The sequence below is a fragment of the Trachemys scripta genome, chromosome 6 (genome assembly GCF_013100865.1).
Source record: "Trachemys scripta elegans isolate TJP31775 chromosome 6, CAS_Tse_1.0, whole genome shotgun sequence".
Lineage (NCBI taxonomy): Eukaryota > Metazoa > Chordata > Testudines > Emydidae > Trachemys > Trachemys scripta.
In genome coordinates, this window is record NC_048303.1 from 35,760,377 (window position 1) to 35,779,500 (window position 19,124).

At 40.7% G+C, this 19,124-nt stretch overlaps 1 protein-coding gene across 2 annotated transcripts in view; it reads left to right on the forward strand.

Moving 5' to 3' along the window:
* The window catches only part of ZSWIM6 (zinc finger SWIM-type containing 6), a 167,701-nt gene that overhangs the window by 94,414 nt on the left and 54,163 nt on the right, over positions 1-19,124 (forward strand). For both annotated transcript variants that reach the window (XM_034773051.1, XM_034773052.1), the window contains exon 2: positions 1,877-2,233. In XM_034773051.1, the coding sequence (XP_034628942.1) occupies positions 1,877-2,233 (357 nt within the window). The remainder of the gene's footprint in view (positions 1-1,876; positions 2,234-19,124) is intronic.

Below are 19,124 nucleotides of genomic sequence, written 5' to 3' on the forward strand. Positions count from 1 at the left end.
ACTGACTAATTCTTAACCATTACATTAAAGTAATATGTCCTGAATGTTTTTTAAAATCCTTAAAAAAAAAAAAAAAAAAAAAAAAAAAGTTAGGGAGTTTTCTACTCCCTTTCTGTATTTAAGTGCTTTGGGTGGACCTGAGAGCAACAACACAAAACCTATTTGAGGCTTGCTCTTGCTCCTGTCCCTTTCTTTTCCATGCATGTTCTAGCTTACTGTCTCTTCAATTTCAGTGTTAGCTCTGCTACTGCTGTAACTGGCAAACATTGTCCTGGAAAGCCTGGGTTAGAGTGTGCATGTGACACTGAGGAAGGTATCAGACTAATAGAACTGAATGTAACCCAAACAGTGATGCTGACTATGCAAAGTGATGTCAAATGTACAGTGTAAACAAATGGAAAAAATAGGGAGTGTTTCTTCTAATCTCTCAGTTCTCGTAATTTGAAGGGTTTCTTATAACAACTGTAAGCACAACATTGTTGGCCAGCGTCATGATTTTTCCAGCTGACGTAGTATCCCACTAACAATATTTATTTCAAAAATGTTTGAAATCGGTTTTTAAAATTTGTTTTAAAGAGTATTTGATATTCTTACTCAGCTATAATAAATGTATATGGTAGTAACTTTTTCTAGTGCTCATGCTGATGTATGGCATTTGATATTCAAAATATCCCAGTGTCTTGGAGAAAATTTACTGAGCCAAATTTACTGTTTACATAAATGGGTTAATTCCATTATAATAGAGTCCCACCTTTTGCTTATGCTGTTGATGAATTCGTCTTGTTGCACATAAGACCCATTTCCATGCTTATAAACAAAATAAAACAAACTAAAGTACAGCATAAAGGAATAATGAAGATAAAATATTAACAGATTTAAAAATCATGTTTTCAGGAGGGGAAAAACAAAGGTGGGATGAGCACAGACTCTCAGAAATACAACCTTTGTAATAATGAAATACTGATGCAACAGGCAACTCGGGGGTGGATGGGGACTTGCTATAAATATCTATTGAAGCAAATAATTTTTTCCCAATACAAGACTGACCAGTTGCTTTGCCCCTGTCCTCCACCACAGTACAGAGGAAAGTGAGTTCATAATGCAAACTACTAAGCATTTGAATGTTAATTCTAGCACAGAATTAGAAGGATAGCTTTTCATATATTTTAGTAACTGTAGCACTTTCCATCTCCAAAGTGCAGTGCAAACATTAACTAATTTTACCACATCATCCCTGGGAGGGTAAGCATTAACTCCAGCTTACTGATGATAAAATGAAGACAGAAAGGTTAAGTGACTGGCATAGAAAGTCGGTGGTAGAACGGAAATTAGGACTCCAGAGTTTCTGATGACAAGGGCATGTGCTCCATATAATTGGAGAGCACCTCTCTCACTTACCAATAGAATGTTAAAACTTGCTAGTAGATGCGGTCTGTACCTGTGGAGTTCAAAAAAATTACTGCTGTAAGAATTTTCAAGGTTACTGGGGAGGCTTGTCACTGGTGTGATCAGGCTCAACTCTTTCATTCTATATTTCTTTTGCCAGAGTGAATGTTTTGTTGATTACCAAGCTTTTATGAACATTTATACAAAGGGGAGTAAATGCTTGTTGCAGTCAAAAAGCTTTTCATCAGTAGGCTTTCTTGGATATGAAAAAGGCATTTAGAACACAATCAAGAACTTATTTTGTATATGTAGCCATGAAAGCTGGATCTTTTAAAAAAAAAAAATAAAAGAAAAGAAAGAAAAAAAAAAAGATGCATTGCATTTCTCAAAAGTAGATAATTGCTTTTCTTTGTTTAAAAAGAAAAAGTACTTGACAGTGAGATTATAGCATTTTACTGAATAATGTAAGGTCTCTTGTTTTCTTGCACAGGTTTCCACTTGAGCGGCACGGTGACAGATCCTGCAATGCAATCGGAGCCAGAAACTGTTTGCAAGGTAGCTATCAGCTTTGATCGTTGCAAGATTACCTCAGTGACCTGTAGCTGTGGAAACAAGGACATATTTTACTGTGCCCACGTTGTCGCACTCTCTTTATACCGGATCCGCAAGCCAGATCAGGTCAAACTGCATCTTCCCATTTCAGAGACACTCTTTCAAATGAACAGAGACCAACTACAAAAGTTTGTACAGTATTTGATCACAATGCACCACACAGAAGTTTTGCCAACAGCTCAGAAATTAGCAGATGAAATTCTTTCTCAGAATTCAGAAATCAATCAAGTCCATGGTAAGTTTAGCAACTGCTTTTCCTTGTCTTCCCTTTGTTCACATGATGTAGTTTCTTCATCCTTTTTTTTTTTTTTTTTTTTTTTTTTTTTTTGTATGGAGTTGAGAAAATCAGGTAATGTATGTAAATGTGGATCATTATTCTACCATTACTTTAAGATGGCTTGAAAAAAACCTGCTAGTTTGCAAGAGAAACCATGTATAAGCAATACGAGTGATTTATATCGCAATATCTTATAACTAATGTAGCAATGTAGTTTGAGCCATATTACAATTACATATTTGTTTTTCTGCTCTTCTTTCTACAGCCATCTTATTAAGAATACCTGTTTTGCAGTAAACGTACTGAATATATTTTTGATAGTTTCTCTTTACTGTTAATCTTTGAAATTCTGCTTATCCATAGCTTCATTTCAAAGGCGCTTTTAAAAGAAGCAGAAAAGCGTACAATCATTAATATTTTTTCTTTAATTTAAATTAAGTTGTCTATGGTCCTTTTGTTTGGGTTTTGTTCTGCATTGGAGTCAGGAGAGGAAATGGGAAAGGATAATATATTAAAGATATAAGGCCAATTGGCAAAAAACTGTTCTAGCCTCGCCATTGCAGGAACATTAACTGCAGTTGTTTGGTGAGAAATCATATTTGACTTACTTTGTTCATTAAAGTGCCATTTGGTTTTGTTCTGCTATAGTGCCCAGTATGTAGTAAGGACTTTCCAAATATTTACGAGGATTGGCCCCTACTCATAGGAGCTTTCAATCCAAGGACAAACAAGTACACAAATGTCAGAGGAAAAGGAATAAGAATGGGCAATTTGTATGTACAAGTCAACTTGATTCATTGTAGGCAGCACAGCACAAGTGGATCTTCCATGTCTGCATTTTGGTCCACCTGAGAGGGCCTCCCAGATGGGAGCCACATAGAAGAAGGCAGTGGGGATTGTTTAAGAATCAGATGGAAAGGTGAAGTTGGGAGCAATGGTGGAGTGGAGAAGATTGGGGGACAACATGATGCTTGACAAGGCAGGGATAACTAGGGTGGGGAGGAATGATCGAGGAATATGAGTTTAGTGACAACATTTTGTCTGGGCTGTGGGGGAGGCTAGAGGAGAGGATTAATCAAGACTGAATATAATGAGAACCTGAAACGAGAGAGTTGGCTGTGAAGGTGGAAAAAATAAAGGACTGTGGGTTTTTTTTTTTAAGATGAGGAGGAAGAAGCAGAAGGATTTGGAAATAGCATTAATGGGTGGGACAAGGGATTGGAAGAGTGAAAAATAATGCCCAAGTTGTGGGTTAGAGTGACATGGAGCTTGGTGGGATAGCCTATAGTGATAGATGCTGAAAGGAGGAGAAAGGTCAGAGCTAAGAGGACAGCTGGGAGAGGAGCAGCAAGCATCTTAAAGTCCTAGGAGGTTATGATGTTGAAGAGGAGAAGCTCCACAGTAATAACAAAAGCAGTATAGGGGTCAGAGGATGAAGCTAGAGTAGAGAGAACTGGGATGCTGTACAAAATTAAAACTGTAATTATACTAATCCTGGATACATTGGCCTAGAAAAACCAGCCACTTCATTCAGTTTGAAGTAGGGCTCCCTTCCGGTTGGTAGTATTTAACTTCTAACATGCCTTTAAATGTTTATTTTAAAACTGATATTGAAACCAAAACAATAAAAACAAAAGAAAACAAAGGTTGTAAAGCACTAAACAAGCTTTTGAAAGTGTTCATTTAAGCGTATGGGTAGGATGGGTTAAGAGTATCTACAAAACTAAAATGTTTGTCAGTTTGTGTGCATTGCAATTACATTTGCCTGTAAACTATAGCAATAAGCCTATTTTAATTGCCAATATAATTATCTAGTAATCAAACAGTGGCAGGAATATACAAATAGGAAATCCAACTTCAAATCCAAACAAGCCAAACCCATGATCCACTACACGCTGTTAAATGGTTTACGAGAAAAGGGACCTGTACATCAGAAAAGGGTTTAAAAAAATAAAACAAAACAAAACAACGTCTCTGATTTTTAAGACGATATATCCATTTTAACTTGGTAAATAAGTTTCTGTTAAGAAAAAGTAGAACTTTCTAATACACAGCAAGTAAAGAGTATTCCAGCTGCACATATCCTCAAATCCAGAGAATTTTAATTGGTCTTTACTCAAATTTTTATGTTGAAAAATAAAAAAACCTGTTCCACAAAACCTATTAAACAATTAGTTTTGAGTTCTAACAGTGTTGCCGTACATAAGGGTAAGATCACTATCCAATCTGCCACATCCCCTTTGCCCTTAAAATGAACTTAGCTAGTTCCCAAAACAAACTTTTTTTTTTTTATAGCAGGTGTGATATATATATATTTCTAATGCAAAGCCATGTTTCCTGCATTTGTATTGCTATGGATAGTTTATTAACATCATTATATACATGGACTTCACTGGTCACCTTTGTATTAAGTTAACTGTTCACAGATAAATGCTACTGAACACTGTTTAGAGCACCAATTGCAGAAGTTGCCTCCAAATCTGATTATGGCATGTCTTTAAAGTGCCATGCTGAACCTCTTAGTAAATGGAGCGTTATCTTGGGGTGACATGGTCAGAACATTTGAGCCAGGAAGATAATTTTGGCAGACACACTTTGAATGGATCTGTAGGGGACAGCATAGGTTTCAAAGATAAAGAAGAGGCTTCAGTAGTCAAGACAAGGGAGGAGTTGCCTGGAGAAGAGATTGAATTTTGGAAGTCTAAAGGGGGAAGAAGGAGCAAAATGTGGACATGGCCTGGGTATGTGGATCTGTAGAGAGCAGAGTTAATGCCAAGGGTACGGTTCTGGGTTTTTTTTGTCAAGTGTCATAATCTAAGTGTTACCTATCTGACAAGCTCCCATTTGCTTAGTGGCTGACACTGGGGATTGAATTGGGGACTTCTTAAGGCACGAGTCCCTACAGCTTGAGCCAAAGAGGTACGCTCTGTAGCAGAGGGTAACCAATGGATTACCTGAGCATTGACTGGGGTCAGTACCAGGTTGTAAGGCCTTAAAGGAACACTTAGGGTAGTGCTGATGGTTCAGTAAGTGGCTCCTTCTTGGTCAGTATTGCTCCAAACCTATAAAACTGGTTTGTGAGATCATTGTGCTGTTTGAGATACTATCCTTTTAAAATGAGGCCAAATCTATGCTAGGCATGCTTTGCTGGTATAAGTATACCAGCAAAGTGCTCTTGGTGTGGATGCATCTCATACGAGCAACACTGCTGGTTCTAGCGTGCCTACCCTTTCTCCTGCAAGGGGAACAAGCTAAATCAGCAAAAGTCCAGTTTTGCCAGTATGATTGTGTCTACACTATGGGCTTTTGCTGCCACAGCTAGCTGTATGGGTCGCAAATCACACCTCTGACCAACATAGTAATGCTGGCAAAATTTGTAGTGTAGACATGGCCTGGAATGTAGAACTGAGGTCCAAGATCTTGTATACCTGCCAACTCTTGCTCTTTTTTGGAAGAACTGAGTGAGAAAACAAATATTTTGCTAACAAATACGAACTTCCCCTCTCTTGGATAAGCACAATTAACATGATAATACTGCTGTCCCAGTTGGCTTCATCTGCAGAACTATATAGGGTTTAGCTGTAACTTCCAAATGGATTTCCTGTCCTAAATCATGTAGGACAAGTTTTTCTAGGTCTAGATCAGGGGTCGGCAACGTTTGGCACACGGCTCGCCAGGGTAAGTACCCTGGCGGGCCGGGCCAGTTTATTTACCTGCTGACACGGCAGGTTCGGCCAATCGCAGCCCCCACTGGCCGTGGTTCACCATCCCGGGCCAATGGGGGCAGCAAGAAGCGGTGCGGATGAGGGATGTGCTGGCCACGGCTTCCCGCCGCCCCCATTGGCCCGGGGCGGCGAACCCTGGCCAGTGGGGGCCGTGATCGGCCGAACCTGCCACATCAGCAGGTAAATAAACTGGCCCAGCCCGCCAGGGTGCTTACTCTGGTGAGCCACATGTCAAACGTTGCCGACCCCTGGTCTAGATGATATATACCCAAGAGTTCTGAAGTATCTTATCAATTTAAATGGCTAGGAAAAATCATGCAATCTCATTAAGAAACTTGACTGCACCAAAGGATTGGAGGGTAACACATGTTGCACCTGTGTTTTATAAAAGACACTCTCAAAGATCCAGAGAATTACAGATCAGTAAGCCTTCTATACCTTATAAATTGGTTCAAACTCTAACAATAAACTAGAAAAATCCACACACCTGGAAAACTATATGGGTAGGGTCTAAGCAGATTGGCCAGACACAACTTTCCTTTGTAGAAACCAATGTGATAGAATTCTTTGAGTGTATGAAGTGGTGGATAAAATAGAACCTGTTAACTAAGAGACTAATTTGTAGTGTTGTGGTAACAGCTATAAACACTAAGTAGTCCGGGGTGAGGGATAAAATATTATCCTGCATAAGAAACTGGCTAAAAGACAGAAAACAGAGTGGTTATTTTTCATTATAGGGAAGCAGAATGCTAACTGCAGGGTGACTTGAGGTTTCATACTAGAACTGGTGTTTTACTGTGTTGTTTAATGATCTGGAAGTAAGCAGTGTGGTGACAAAAACTGCAGAAGACAAAAAATTATTTAGGTTAGTCAAAACCAGAGTAGATTCTGAGGAACTCCAGAGAGGTCTACCCGAGCCACGTGAATGGGAGAGACAATGGCTGATGAAACTCAGTGTTGATAAATACAAACTAATATGTGTTAAAAGGTTTCAGAGTAGCAGCCGTGTTAGTCTGTATCCGCAAAAAGAACAGGAGTACTTGTGGCACCTTAGAGACTAACAAATTTGTGTATTAAAAGGAAACTTGAACTATTCATACAGATTCCCTGGTTCAAAATTAACAGCAGTGACTCAGGAAAAGAAGTTGAGCATCATTGTGGACAGCTCAATGAAGATCTCAGTTCAGTGTGCAGTTATAGCTTAAAAAAGCAAGTAAAATGCTAGGATGCATAAGGAATGGGATGGAGAATGATACAGAAAACATTATCCCATTGTGCAAATTAGTGGTTTGCCTTCATCTGGAGTACTGTCTGCAATACTGATTAATTCTGCAATATCCTTTTTGAGATGCAGTAGAGGAGATTCAGAGAAGGGTATGAAGAATGAAGAGGACCATGGAAAAAATCTCATATGAAGAGACTGAAAATATTTGGCCTGTGTATTTTAGAAAGGAAACTAATAACAGGACACATGACAAATGTATACAAAATAATGCATTGTCTAGAGAAGGTAGTTTAGGAGTTTCTGTTCTATGAGACAGGGAGCACTAGAACAAGGGGACACTTAATGATTATTGAAAGGTGTCCAGTTCTAAATTGATAAAAGCATATGCTAATTCACACAACTAGACTGTAGAATTCATTGCCACAGGGTGTTGCTGAGGCCAAGAATTTAGCAAGATTTTGAGTGATTAGACATGTATAGATAACACGAATATCCAGTTATAATAGTTAATGTGAGGAAAGTGTTTTGGAAGATGTATGTAACCATGCTTCTGGGCAGTTTTTTAGGACTATATTGAGGGTTAGGGTAACATTTGTGTGTAATCCACATCTGCCTACTATGACGTTTCTTTGCAACTTCTTCTGAAGCATCTGGTGCTGGCCACACTCAGATATTGAGCTAGATGGATCACAGATGTGATCCAATGTGGCAATTCCTGTATTGCTGTGCTACTGTGTACTGTTAAATAGGCACAAGTGTTCCTCCCAAAAAGGTGTTTGAAATTTATTGGCAAATGAAGTGCTTCAGGCATAAGTTTGAAGCATTTAGGGATCAAAGGCATAATATAATTGTGACTGTTAATTTGACCATGTGTTGATTTTTATGTAATTCAAATAGTGCCTCTAAAGTAATTCAGTTTAATTCTGACTACACTTATAGAAGTTAATTACCATGCTGTTGTGTCGGTAACGGTACAGAATCACTGCACTCTGATAGGCTGAAACAATTCCATTTTTGCTTATTACAAATTAAAGCATGCTCTTATTTGAAATTTTATTTCCATGCCCTCATCCCCTCCTCTTAATGCTGTCATTGGATGACACTTCAAGCTTTAAATCAGGGATTGGCACCGGTAAGCACCCTGGTGGGCCGGGTTGGTTTGTTTACCTGCCGCGTCCGCAGGTTTGGCCGATCGCGGCTCCCACTGGCTATGGTTTGCTGTTCCAGGTCAATGGGGGCGATAGGAAGCAGCAGCCAGCACAACCCTCGCTCCCATTGGCCTGGAGCAGCGAACTGCGGCCAGTGGGAGCTGCGATCGGCCGAACCTGCAGACAGGTTCACAGGCCGAACCGCGGCAGGTAAACAAACCGGCCCGGCCCGCCAGTGTGCTTACCCTGGCAAGCTGCATGCCAGAGGTTGCCGATCCCTGGTTTAAATGATCTAGTTAATTTTATAAATATTTTTACAAATTTAAATGTAGATGTGAAGAGTACTAAAGTATGGCTTGAATAAGTGGTTTGCATAGGTTTGACTGAAGATTAGAAACATTGTTCAGGAATGGGGGATTTGTACATAGATACTGTTTGTATTTTAACCAGATTTGATAGATCGTAGTTCCTGAGTAGTCTGCACTATACAGGCTTCCTTTTTTCCTGTGCCAGAGTCTAGAAAGTCACAACCCTGGTAAATGTGGGTTTGAAAGAGAAGTCTAAGCTCCTTGTTTCATTCTCTCTTTCAAATATTGTTCTTTTAGAGTGAAATTTCTACACTTGCAGCATTCTGTTCAAAGGTTAAACGTAATTCAAAAGCTCAAGCCAAGTTGTCTGAGATGTTTTAAGCAATGTCAACAAGAAAAATGTCTTTTAATAGAAATTTAAATTAAATTAAAATTTAAATTTAAAAATAAAAATGATTCTTCAGCTCAGGACTTGAAAATGGGTTAGTTTTTTAAAAAGTAGCTTTTCATTGTCATAATAGTCTGGGTAGATAAACACCTTTCTGAAATAATTTGGTTCATGGATATCGTAACAAATGTTTGCAAAAGACATAGTGGCCATGCACGATATTTTTAAATATATAAACATTTTGCTTTTAAGCCATAGAAGCACAAATTAAAAATGTATATCCTTATTCATATACTGAACATGTTTGTGTATACATAAATTTAAAAATGGCCATAAGTGCATTAAATAAAATATATTTTAAAGACCAGTCATGACAGATAAGTTAACTAATCCTGAGGTGAGGAGGGAACAAATATGAGGAGTGTCTAAACTGACACCATTTAATTACAGGTTTTTAAAATATTTCATATAATTAGATAGTGCTTTTCACTTTCAAAGCTCAAACGTATGCTAATTAATCCTCATGACGCCTCTGAAGCACATAAGTAATATTTATCCCCAATTTACAAATAGGGAAAGGGAGTTGGTATTGGTGCTAGGATTAAACTCAAGAATTTTTCGCTCTCAGTTCTATGCTCCTTCCAACAACAAACCATACTTCATTAGAGATTTAGAACTGTTCATTCAGGAGTCGCATTGAGTCATAAGAGAAGCATTCTCTTGAAATTGAGCCTTTACCTTTTTTTGACATGCAACCATGCCAATGGTTGTCTGGGCCTTCAGCTATCTTAGGCAGGTGTACAGCTGCCTTTGTAATGTAACCCCCCTTTCCTCCCTGGGGACAAGCAACATTCACCTGTGCGCCTGGGCTCCTGATGATGTTGACAGAACAAGAGATCCTGGTATCCCAGTGGTGATGTTGGATAGGTGGGAATCCTCTATCCCCTACTCTGCTGCAGTCCTTTTACTTGTAAAGGAAATTAAAATTGGCAGTGCATTCACCTGGCTGGGCCTTGTACACACTCAATGGGAGCCTCCAGGAATAAACCTATTCTAATCTGTGCAATGGGTCTAACTAAAAAATACCAATTATAAACAATATACACCCAGTATACATTTAGATGAAGGTTAACGTACCTTTACTTAACAACTTAAGGAAACATGGTATAACAGACGGAGATTGAATGTCACTACTAATTTAAGTCAGCTAGAGTGGCACTTTCATCAATCCATTAAAAATACACTTTACAGTAGTAAATGAAACTTCTCTAACTTGCATTAAAACTGCCACCATTTAACCCACACCTGAGTGGACACTCCTCTGGATTTCAGCATTCTAAACACTTGTTTTTGTGGGCGCGCTTGGAGATCTTGAGGCTGAAGACACTTCGTTGGTCCAGTGAATCAGTCCAGCCAAGGCAGCAAGGGATAGAACAGTTCTAATTTGGGATCATTTCAAGCTGCACACCCCTTCTGAAGATTGGAGTTGTTTTAATCAAGTGTCAGCAAACCTGGATTCTGGTTTGATGAGAAGACTGCTCTGCTCTGCTCTTCTCAGACTCAGACATCCCTTTAAAGGCTTTACTGTGCTCCTTCCCTTGCAAGTACTTGCCCAAACAGGGGTGGTGGTTACTTGCACTGCCTTCACTGCAGATCCACCTCAGTTAGTGCTGGGCACAGCAACAGTCTCTGCCCTGCATCCAGTGGAGCCACCAACAGTCTGAGGCTTCCTGTTTGCTCAGAGCCCCAGCAGATTCTCAGTAGTAGCTTCTGGCTTCCTAGCAGCAGTTGAGCAGCAGCTCCTCGTATGGACAAAGCTCCGCAAAAGCAATCTCATTACCTCTCCAAAATAGAGCCTGTCATATGCTCTCCCTAGAAGAGGAACTCTTTTCCCCCCACCCCCTCCCAAGGCATCATGGGAGTTGTGGACTCTGAGGCTGGATTAGTGCTCAGGATCTTCCCATTTGGAACACTCTCAATTGAGTTCAAAAGCCCCTGTAGTAAAGGGTGCCTACAATAAGCAAAAGGAACCATGTTCTTTGTCTTTAAAGCAGTAGCAGAAACTGAGTTTTTTAACTACTACCCTGGCTAATAGGATATTTTTATCTATTGCTCTGATGAGGGGAGGAGACACTGGACCTATAAAATGTTTATTATGAGTGAATGTAGTACTCTTGAAAAGTAACCAGTTGAGTGCCCTGGAGAAAAATCTTCTGTTTATCCACAGCACAGGGGTGGCATGGGTAATGGCAACTCAGGTCCCCATACTGCACTACCACTGTGCCTCAACCCTGACCAGCAAGGACTAATTCTTCAGGTGAGAAGGTAGCTTAGAATGGCCATGCCCATTCAGACATTGGCCTCCATGCCTCTTTAGTCCCTGACCATTGACTAAGACCGCCACCAGGGTTGTTGGAAAAACTAGTGAGTTATAACTGTAAACTCTGTGTTTTGGGGAGACACCCTGTTGCCAAACAGACAATAAATACACATAAGGAAATTCCTTTAACTTTTTTTCTAACTAAGAAAAGGAAGAAGTCAGACCATACTTAGCATAATATGTGCAGCTTTCTGAGAGAGGAGGCTCCAGGCACTGGATGAAGTCTCTGTAATACTAGGCTGAGCCATATTTGTGAGCAGACCCTCAACTTGGTGTCTTTGGCCTTTGTCACCAAGACTTCTGGCAGCTTGCTGGCAACAATGGTTAGGGGCACAGTGCTACTGTGGAAAACCGTATCAGAACCCAGCTGAAACCAGAACATAAGGCCATACATACTGACTTGGAGCAATGGTTCATGTAACCCAGTATCTCGTCTTCTAACCAGTGCCAGGTGCTTCAGCGGGAGTGAACAGAACAGGACAATTTAGTGAGGGATTCATCCCCTCTGCTCCAGTCCCAGCTTCTGGCAGTCAGAGATTTAGGGATACCCAGAGCATGAGATTGTGTCCCTGACCATCTTGGCTAACAGCCATTGAAGGACCTATGAACTTGCCTATTTCTTTCTTGAATCTAGTTATACTTTTGGCCTTTACCACATCCCCTGACAATGAGTTCCACAGGTTGAATGTTCATTATGTGAAGACGTACTTCCTTTTGTTTGTTTCAAACCTGCTGCCTGTTAATTTCATTGGGCCAACCCCTGGTTCATGTCTTATGTGAAGGGGTAAATAACACTTCCTTATTCACTTTCTCCACACCATTCATGATTTTTATAGACCTGTATCATATCCTCTCTTAGTTATCTCATTTCTAAGCTGAACAGTCCCAGTCTTTTTATGCTTTCCTTTCTTCTTACTCGTATGGAAGCTGTTACGTACCTCTGTTAATTTTTGTTGCCCTTCTCTGGACTTTTTCCAATTCTAATATATTCCTTTTGAGATGTGGTGACCAGAACTGAACATAGTATTCAAGATGTGGATATACCTGTGGTTTATATAGAGGTATTATATTTATTGTCTGATTATCTATCCCTTTCTTAATGGTTCCTAACATTGTTGGCTTTTTTTTGTTGTTTTTGTTTTGTTTTGTTTGGTTTTTTTTTTTTTTTGGACTTATCTCTGTTTTAATTTATCAGTTTGTTCTACAACATATTCTGTTGACGCCTCAATCTGGGACAGTTCCTCAGATTTGTTACCTAAAAAGAATATCTCAAGTATGGGACTTTCCCTTACATCCTCTGCAGTGAAGACTGATGCAAAGAATTCATTTGGCTTCTCCACAACAGCCTTGTCTTCCTTGACTGTTCATTTATCACCTCGATCACCACTGGCTCCTCTTTCTGATGTATTTTAAAAAAATATTGCTGTTTAGTTTTTGTCTTTTGCTAGTTGCCCTTCAAATTCTTTTTTGGGCTTCCTAATTATACCTTGACTTAACAGAGTTTGTTCCTTTCTATTTTCCGCAGTGGGCTTTGATTTCCAATTTTTAAAAGCTGTCTTTTTGTCTGTAAATGCCTCTTTTACTCTGTTTAGCCATGATGGCATTTTTAGTCCTCTTTCTATTATTATTGTTTTTTTTATAATGTGGTGGTGTAGATATAATTTGAGACTTTATTATGGTGTTTTTTAAAAGTTTCCATGCAGCTTGCAGGCATTTCAGTCTTATGACGGTTCCTTTTAATTTCTGTTTAACTAGCCTCCTCATTTCTGTATAGATCACCTTTTTGAAGCTAAATGGTACTATGGTGTGTTGTTTTGGTATTTTCTCCCTACAGAGATGTTAAATTTAATTACATTATGGTTGCTATTACTGAGCAGTTCAGCTATATTACCTCTTGGACAAGATCTTTTGCTTCACTTAGGACTAAATTGAGAATTGCCTCTCCCCTTCTAGGTTCCAGGACTAACTGCTCCAAGAAGTAGTCATTAATTTTATCTCTGTATCCCATCCTGAGGTGACATGTTCCCAGTCTACATGGGAATAGTTGAAATACTCCATTATTATTGGGCTTTGTTTTATTAGCCTCTCTAATGTCCCTGAGTATATTTCACAATCACTGTCACCATCCTGGTCAGGTGATTTAGTATATTTCTACTGCTATACTCTTATTATTCAAGCATGGAATTTCTAACCGTAGAGATTGTATGGTCAAGTTTGTCATTTAATATTTTTACTATATTTGATTCTATGCTTTTTTATGTATAGTGCCACTCCACCACCAGCATGACCTATTCTGTCATTCTTATATATTTTGTACCCTGGTATTATTGTGTCCCATTGATTATCATCATTCCACCAATTTCTGTGATGCCTGTTATTTCAGTATCCTCATTTAATACCAGGCAGTCAAGTTCACCATCTTAGTATTTGGACTTCTAGCATTTGTATACAGGCACTTAAAAAAATCTGTCAATATTTAGTTGTATGCCTTCATGTAATGTAACTGAATGGAACTCTTTTGCTTGACTGTTTCTCTTCAGTTCCTACCTGTAATTTATCAACTTCTGTCCTCTTCTCTTTGAGGCTATAGAATATCCCCTTTAATAAATCCTTCCCTAAGGGATGTGTCTGTCTGGACAGTGCATTCCTCCACACACATCAACACTCCCCTAAGCCTTAGTTTAAAAACTCCTTTATGAGCTTTTTAATTTTACATGCCAGAAGTCTGGTTCCATTTTGGTTTAGGTGGAGCCCATCCTTCCTTTGTTCCTAAAATGTTCCCAATTCCTAATAAACCTAAATCCCTCCTACCAGCACTGTCTGATCCATGCATTGAGACCATGCAGTTCTGCCTGTCTAACTGGACCTGCACATGGAACTGGAAGCAAGTCAGAGAATAGTACCATGGAGGTCCTGGACTTGCATCTCTTGCCTAGCAGCCTAAATTTGGCCTCCAGGACTTCTCTCCTACCTTTCCTTATGTAATTGGTGTCTACATGTACCACAACCACTGGCTCCTCCCCAGCACTACGTATAAGTCTGTCTAGATGTCTTGAGAGATCCATCACCTTCCCACTTGACAGGCAATTCACCAGGCAGTTCTCCCAGTCATCACAAACCCAACGCTCTATACACCTCTACCCCGATATAACACTGTCCTCAGGAACCAAAAAATCTTACTGAGTTATAGGTGAAACTATGTTATATCGAACTTGCTTGATCCTCCGGAGTGCACATCCCTTCCCCCCGGAGCACTGCTTTACCACGTTATATCCGAATTCATGTTATATCAGGGTAGAGGTGTATTTGTAATAAATTCCCCATTACTGTTGCCTGTCTCTTCCAAATAACTTGGGGTCACCTCCCTCAGAGGAGGATCCTCAGTGCGAGGTGATATCATGACATCATCTGAAAGGAGGGTGCCCAACTATGGGATTGTTTCCCTCTGCTCCAGCTTGATATAGTCCTTCCCCAAGACTTTCATCCTCCTCTACAGCACAGAAGCTGCCAGTTCGGGGTGGGACCACTCTGAAAGTCTCACCTATGTACCACTGTCTTCCTTAGCTCCTGCAGTTCAGCCACTCTGATCTCATGAGCCCATACGTGGTCTCTGAGGGCCATGAGCTCCTTGCACTGAATGCACACATATGCCACCTGCCCACAAGGCAGGTAATCATACATGCTGCATTCTCTGCAATAAACTGGATAGCTCCCACTCTGCTGCTGGACTTGTGCTTCATTATTTTTACTCTTGCAGGGTTTGGGGTTTTTTCAGAGGAAGGGTGGTTGGTTGTTTTCTGTGGGGAGGGAGGGATTGGAGGGGTCAGTTATTGGCCTAAATTTAGAGAATGTTTTTTAGGTGTGTCTGGCTCTTGTGCTCCCACTCTAATCTCCCTCCAAAAACTGATTGCTGTCCCTGTTTGCTAGCTCCTCTAGTTGCTTAGGAGCTGGCTGTTCTCCCTGAGTTAGCCATGCCCCCTTGTCAAGAGATCCTAAAGCGATCAGGGCTCAATGGATGGTAGACAAGCACCACACAGGGCTCAATGGATGGTAGACAAGCACCACACTAGGAAGCTATCAGCCTAGGCCAGGGGTGGGCAATCTACGGCCCGCAGGCCAGATCCTGGTCAGGCTCCCGGAAGCCACAGCATGGTCCCACTCCAGCCAGGGCGCAGGGTCGGGGAAAGCACCACGCAGCTCCCGGAAGTCACGGCATTGTCCTGCTCCAGCTCCTATGCACTCCAATGGCCCCCTCCGGCTCTCCAATAGGAGCTTCAGGGGCGGTGCCTGCAGATGGTGCAGCATACAGAGCCGCCTGGCTGCAGCTCTGCATAGGAGCCAGAGAAAGGGCATGCCGCTGCTTCCGGGAGCCACCTGAGGTAAGCGCCGCTGGGAGCCAGCGCCCCTGAGCCTCTCCCCATGCACCAACTCCCTGCCCCAGCCATGATCCTGCTCCCCAAACCCCTCAATCCCAGCTCGGAGCACTCTCCTGCACCCCAAACTCCTCAATCCCAGCTCGGAGCACTCTCCTGCACCCCAACCCCACATCCCCCAGCCCCACCCCAGAGCCCGCACCCCCAGCCGGAGCCCTCACCTTCCCCTCCCAGACCTTATTCCCCCATCCCAACCCGGAGCCCGCTCTTGTACCCTGAACTCCTCATTTCTGGCCCCACCCCAGAGCCTGCACCCCCAACCAGGGTCCTCACCCACTCCCAACCCCAATTTTGTGAGCATTCATAGCCCACCATACAATTTCTATTCCCAGATGTGGCCCTCAGGCCAAAAAGTTTGCCCACCCCGGCCTAGGGTAAGCACACTGCCTGCTAAATAGACCACACTAGATGCTTCAGTCAAGAAAGCACACAACAGACAGACGACAAACTCACCCCAAGGGTCACCTAGTCACTCCTCCTTCACCTGGAGAACGCCCTCAAAACTGCCCTGTTCATTACTCCTGTATTGGAGAACTCTCTGGCAACGTTATTGTTACAGTTCTGGGCTGATTTGATACCAGTGTTCCAGTGACAGGATGTCATTACTAGAGAATCTACAATATCCTTGTTGAAATTCAGCATTATAGCACAAACTGACTTACGAGCTTTTGATAAAATTTAAAGAAATTGGTTTTTCACAAATAGTGAAGTTTAGCTGTGACCTCTTACTAAATTGTTTTAATACAATTAAAACTAACCCCACAAAAATGAATTTAAATTATAATTTATCTCAGCCCCAGTTTATTTTAAAGCAAGTTTTGTGTTTTATATATTTTATAAATGACAAGTGCAATAAGTAGTTGTCTTTCTGTGTTTTGGAGCAATGAAATATTTAAGCTATTTTGCAAGGTGATACAAAAAACTTGTTACTGCAACAGCTGCACTGCCTGTTCTCCTGTGGCTTGATTTTCCCTTTTTATCTCATTTTCTGCAACTGAAGACTTATCAGCATTTGTTTCATGTAGTGCACTGGATTGAAAGCCCCTTAAAATGAACAGAGTAAAGAGAGAAGCACTTTAAGGAATAAAAAACTTCACTCTAAGTTTCATAATGTCTTGGGCTCAATTTTTGTCTTCACACACTCTAAACAGCTCCCCTGGAAGTCAGTAGGAGTTGTACGTACATATTCAAGGACACCGTTTTTCTCTCTCAATTTAAAAACCTATTTAAGGATACAATCCACACAAGATTCCCATTCTTAAGGTCTCAAGCATTAGGAACTCCACGCTATAAGATTTTTGGCTTTCTGAGGTACTAGCAGTTGAGTACAAAACACCTCTCTGCTCCTCAAAATCTTCCAGTTGTCTTCACTAGTCAGAGAAGGAGCTCGCTTCAAGAGGTTCAACCAGTTTTTCAGCCATCTATAAGCTTTTCTGCATGGCATAGCGAGAATGGAGAAAAAATTACTAAATCAATAGAATTGAAGTAGTGATTTTTAATTAAAAAAATCTGGAGAACTTTCTGTCCTCTTTTTAAACTTCTAAACACTTATTGAAAAAAGTATTTGAATTGATACCTTTTGTTTCCAGTTAGTCCACTATTTTTATAGTGTTGGTTACAGAAGGGTATGTCTACACTGCAGTTAAAAACCCATGACCGGCCTGTTTCAGCTGACTCAGGCTCACATGGCTTGGAGTAAGTCTGTGTTTTATTGCGGCTTTAGGACCCTCCTCCTTCACCAGGTCCCAGCGCCTGGGCTCCTGCCCGAGCCAGAACATCTATACCACAATTATACAGCCCTTTAGCCAGGGGCCCCGCGAGCCTGGGTCACCTGACCCAGGCCAGTTGCGGGTTTTTAACTGCAGTTTAGATATACCCTTAGGCCCTGTCTAGACTAAGATTTAAGTGGTGAGATGTTCCATCGAGTTACATAGCTGAATTGCTAACAGGTTCTAGAACTCAGAGAGTCAAAGCAGTTGTACTTTAGAATGTGCTGACCTGGTCAAGGTAAAGCCTTTAATTCAACCACTTGAACTTGTTCTAAAGTACAGTTGCTTTGTCTTGATTAGAGTTCTAGAAGCTGTTAGCTATTCAGTGGGATTAACTTGGTCTATCATACCACCTTTAAATCTTAATCTAGACAGGGCATAAAATTGCAGTTTGACTCTGGGCTTGTCTGCTTTGTAGATAACTTGAATGTTGCCCCTAACTCGAGTTACATCCACACACACAAGCTTGAGTGTGGTGGTGCTTTCAATTCAAGTTGTCTGGCCTGTCAAAGACATAGGCTAAAACTTGTATTAGCACATCTTGTCAACTGCTAATACAGATACTATCTGCTGTAATCTAATTGCTCTGTGTAGTCTGAGTGCTGTTTCATAGTGTAGCTGCTCAAGATAGGCTAACTTAAAAGGAGTTAACTCTAGGGTAACCAGATGTCCCGATTTTATAGGGACAGTCCCAATATTCAGGGCTTTGTCTTATATAGGTGCCTATTACCTTCCACCCCATCCCGATTTTTCATACTTGATGTCTCGTCACCCTAGTTAACTCGGTTATGTACACTCAAATTAACTGTGCAGTGAAACCTAGCCTGTGTAAAAATGCTTATTAACCAACAGATCCATTCCCTCTACATGCTTACTTATGAGTTCTTCTACTGTGTTCGCGTTTTTGAGCTTTGTTTTTTACTCCTATTGGCCTTGCAGAGCTATTACAGCTAAGAGGAATTGAGTTGATGTATTACTGTGCCATCAACAGAATTGTATACCAAATATCAATCACTTACATCTGTGCAAGATTATTGAAGGCACTGGGTGTTGTACAGGTGTCATGGAAGACACTATTTGAAGACATTGTGATTGAAGAGATACTAAAGGAAACATAATTTGGCTTGCAGAACCTTTTCTTCTATGTACTGGTGCACTAAAAGGGGAACCTCAAGCTGGTTTGGCAATACTGGCAAGAAAAAAAAATCTTGTAATTGAAAATGTTTGATATAAATTGCACTTAGATCATGAACATGGAACCCTTAGAGTAGAGCCACACTTTAAACTTTCCATAATACCTTTGTTTCAGATATCGTGCTATATTTTTTTGTGGAAACTGACGTAAAACATCAGATTACAGAAACTTTTTATTGTAAAACCTCTTGTAATTAAACAGGTTTTTGCTTAGTTTGTAGTTAATTATTAAATATTCTTATTTGGAGCCCCTTTCTCCTCTTCTGAGTGATCGGGGTA